At 38.0% G+C, this 3,651-nt stretch overlaps 1 protein-coding gene across 1 annotated transcript; it reads right to left on the bottom strand.

Moving 5' to 3' along the window:
- Window positions 1-1,480: 1,480 nt before the first annotated feature.
- Window positions 1,481-2,463, bottom strand: LOC106632407 (scavenger receptor cysteine-rich type 1 protein M130). Its single transcript, XM_014329747.2, has 2 exons — window positions 2,315-2,463; window positions 1,481-2,067 (listed from the first exon to the last, which is right to left on the bottom strand). Exons 1-2 carry the CDS (start codon window positions 2,418-2,420, stop codon window positions 1,706-1,708), a joined length of 468 nt encoding a protein of 155 aa, XP_014185233.1. The 5' UTR covers window positions 2,421-2,463; the 3' UTR covers window positions 1,481-1,705.
- Between the last annotated feature and the right edge of the window lie 1,188 nt (window positions 2,464-3,651).

Raw genomic sequence — 3,651 nt, 5'->3', positions numbered from 1 at the left:
ATATTTTATTTCTGCACACTTGACGAGGAGCCCCCACAATTTTGTGGTAAATTTACAATGACAATAAAAGACTATTCTATTCTATTCTATTGGCCAAGGTGTGAGTGGCTGGTAAACACTCCACTATTGGGCAAACATTGTTTTGTCTGTAATTAGTCTGCTAATCTACTGACAAAGACATTTGGCACCCAAAAAAGCCTAATGACTTTTTCACAAAAGACCAGTGATGGGAATAAAGGCGTTACAAGTAACGGCGTTACTTTTTTCAGTAACGAGTAATCTAACTAATTACTATTCCAATCGTTACAACGCCGTTACAGTTACTAAGAAGAAAACGCGGTCCGTTACTATTTTTCAACAAATAGACGGTTAAGGCTGTCTTCAGCTTACCGCATCTTATATCAGTTGCACGGAAGTAGCTGTAAGTAATCTGGACGCTACAGCTTTAAGCAGCTGCGCGCGCTCCCGCGGACGGTAATCACGATCGCTGTCTAGCACAACACCTGGAGCTAAGGGGGCAAAACAATCACATGAGTGCTGCTGTTTGACTGAGGAAGAATAAAGTAGTCGTGGTAAGCCGGTCACATGACCACTTAAAGACAAAGCAACAAGGTGATATATACCAGTTTTTAAATTGTGTTGATAGGCCACGTAAAACCAGAGTCATGATAAACAATATATACGTGGCGTTTTTTCCTGAATAGTTTTGTCACGTTTACTGTCTAAGGACAGCGTTAGCAAGCACTCTCTGCTTATGAGCAAAAACAAAAACAAAAAAACAAAAACAGAGGTTTTAGGAGTGACGGCGAGAGAGAGAGATTTGTGACATTTAGTGTGTTTGGAGTGTGTAGTTAATGTGTTGTCTTGTGTAGTTAGTGTGTAGTGTTGTGGATAGTTTTGTGTTGTGTGTCAGAACAATGAGGCGGCTGCTGTCTCCAGGTAGAAACAGGAGTGATACACCTGCTGCTGTCAGACCTGCAGGTATCAGGCTGTGATGTTCTCCTTTATAGTGGACAGAAATGTTTGGAGTGGCACAAATAATTTGTGGCATCTTATTGAAGGCAGAACAGCTGATTGTTATGTAAATAGTTTGAAATTGTTATTTAAACAGTCAAGGTAAATGGATGCAAATAACTTTGTTGTTTGCAAAACTTGTGTATAGAATTTTAAAATTGACAATTTATATTTGCATTTAAAGTTATGAAATATGATTCATTAAACATGTTTGTGGTTGTTACAGTAAAAAATATAACTTTTTCTACTCTGATTTTATGTATTTTTGTCTGATTTTAGATCAATTGTGTTAATACAGCATGTCAAAATGAAAACATAACTGTAAATTCAGACACGTGAGGCTGTGCTGAAAACAATGATACCAAACAAGGCAAAGTAAATAGTTTTTAAGGTGAAATGTAGAGGAAACATCAAAAGTAGTCAAAAATGGCCAATTATACCCTGGACCAACACTGCAAAAAGACAAATTGTTTATTTGGGTTTCTAGTTGGATTTTCACAGGTAAGTGTATTTAGACCTTAGACTTGATGATTTACTAAATAGAAGCATGTAACTAAGCAGAGGGGAAAAAACACTTTTTTCTTCTGACTGACATCGATGAATGAAAATGTCTTTTTCCTGGTTCTAGCATTTTATTATATTTCAGTATGTTTACTTTGGGAAAGCACTATCATTTGCTACACATGTGTAATTACTTATAACAGTTATACACAGCAACAAGGTCAAAGGGCACGTGACACTCACCCTCACAGGTGATTCCAGCTGCTTCCGCTTCCCGATCCAAAAATTGGTTGTTTGAGTTTTCTGTTAAACACTCAGATATCTTTGATATCTTCTTATTTCTCGGACACGTTATTGACAGGAAGCTACCAGAACCCTGACTGAATTTTTCAGTTTTGCCTTTTTCCCCACATTGCAGTTGTTTGCAGACAGCTGCTGATTGAGCGTCTGTCCATTCTTTTACAGGAACTTTCTTCCACTGGCCCTCATGCTTTATCTCCAATCTTCCAGCACATCTTCCAGGACCATCTGCCAGTTTCACCTCCACACTGCCTGTACCACGACAATAAGAGATTTATCAGCCACGAAACACAAAAAGAATAAATACATTAAATTAAACTCTTACTGAACACATTTTGGGAAAAATATAATCAGAATTTAACAATGTCACAATTTCACTGAATGAAGTAACTCATTTTCTCTCTCGACATAGAATTTATTGCAGGATTTAAAATCCCATTATAAAAGCAGACAAAGGCCATCAGCAGCCACTCTGTACATTTCCACTGCTGTATCTCACCTGAACACACCACATAAGGTTGTTTTGAACACTGGATGTTCTTGCCATGCTGAGCCTGACAGTGCCACAGTGAGGACTCGCTGCCTTTGCAGCTCACACGGTCCATTATCCCTCTTGAATTCTGATGTTCTTCAGTATAAATCAGCTAGAACAAAGCATTTATGAGTTTATGTTATTTCATTGATAATCATTCAGTATTAATGGTGCACGTTAGTACACTTATCACAATAAATCCAGTAGCACTGCTGTATGGACAGTTTCTGATACACTCAGTATCCATGTATCAGAACAACAGGTAACTTATGGTGAGTAAACTTGAACACTCACTTCCCCACATCCAAGCTCCTTGCAGACCAATTCACCTTCAGTTTTAGTCCAGGTGGAGGCACACACAGGATTAACTGAATCATTCACTTCAATATTAACTGTACCATAGCACTTGCTGTCTTCACCAGAGTGCTTCAGAACTACTTTAACTTTATCTGAGAGAGAGAGAGAGAGAGAGAGAGAGAGCAGTTTCACAGTGTGAAGTGTTTGCTTGGAAGTTGTTTGTGTTGGAATATAGACGTGTTGAATTACCTGTGCATGTCACATTAAGGTTTTTGTTTGTGCTGTTGTTTGGGCTGAGAGAGTTACCGCAGTGCATTTGCTGGCACACATCAAAATCAAAGTTGTCCTGTTGAACAGGTACCCAGTTGTTATTTTCTTCTTTCTCCAGCTGCCCAGAACACACATTTGATGGATTTCCTTTGAGCTGCAGTCTCGTATAACCTGTTCATAAAAACACTTTCTGAATTCACCACCATATTTAATATTTAACAGTTTTTATCACTGCTGTATCTCACCTGAACACACACACACACACACACACACACACACACACACACACACACACACACACACACACAGAGGGAGATTTCACTTTAAACATTTTAAAGATTTCAAAGATATTTTAAAGATTTTTAATTTAAAATAATGCTATTAATTAATAATATTACTACTATTCAAAGTTAAAGAAACTAAATTAACTTGCCTTGTGAGATCACCAGCTCAATGTGAGTGAGGCGGAGAAGGGGGAGCAGGAACCACATCATCACCACAGCTTATGACTTGAGAGTGAGGCAGACAAATATGTTCAACCTTATATTCCCGTGGCTTCACCCACAAAAAAGGAAATGAGCAGAATATGCGCCAAAGTTAGACTCACAAATGTTAACTTAGATTGAAAGAAAACACAAGTGCTCTAATTTCTTATACAGCACCTTTTTATGTTAAACTTAAACTCACTCTGATGCTGTAACACTGAGAAAATGTGTAAACATATCAACAGTAAATCA

The sequence above is a fragment of the Haplochromis burtoni genome, unplaced genomic scaffold (assembly GCF_018398535.1).
Source record: "Haplochromis burtoni strain Fernald_Lab_line unplaced genomic scaffold, NCSU_Asbu1 Contig_619, whole genome shotgun sequence".
NCBI classification, from domain to species: Eukaryota; Metazoa; Chordata; class Actinopteri; order Cichliformes; family Cichlidae; genus Haplochromis; species Haplochromis burtoni.
Note: the sequence above shows the minus strand (reverse complement) of the source record. Positions and strands in the feature narration are given on the sequence as shown.

What these genes read in the sequence shown, in the direction of transcription:
- LOC106632407 (XM_014329747.2), bottom strand. Translation starts at nt 2,420, where the DNA reads ATGGACCGTGTGAGCTGCAAAGGCAGCGAGTCCTCACTGTGGCACTGT. An exon ending in ACCTTATGTGGTGTGTTCAG is followed by an intron (nt 2,068 to 2,314) that starts GTGAGATACAGC and finishes GTCGTGGTACAG; the next exon opens with GCAGTGTGGAGGTGAAACTG.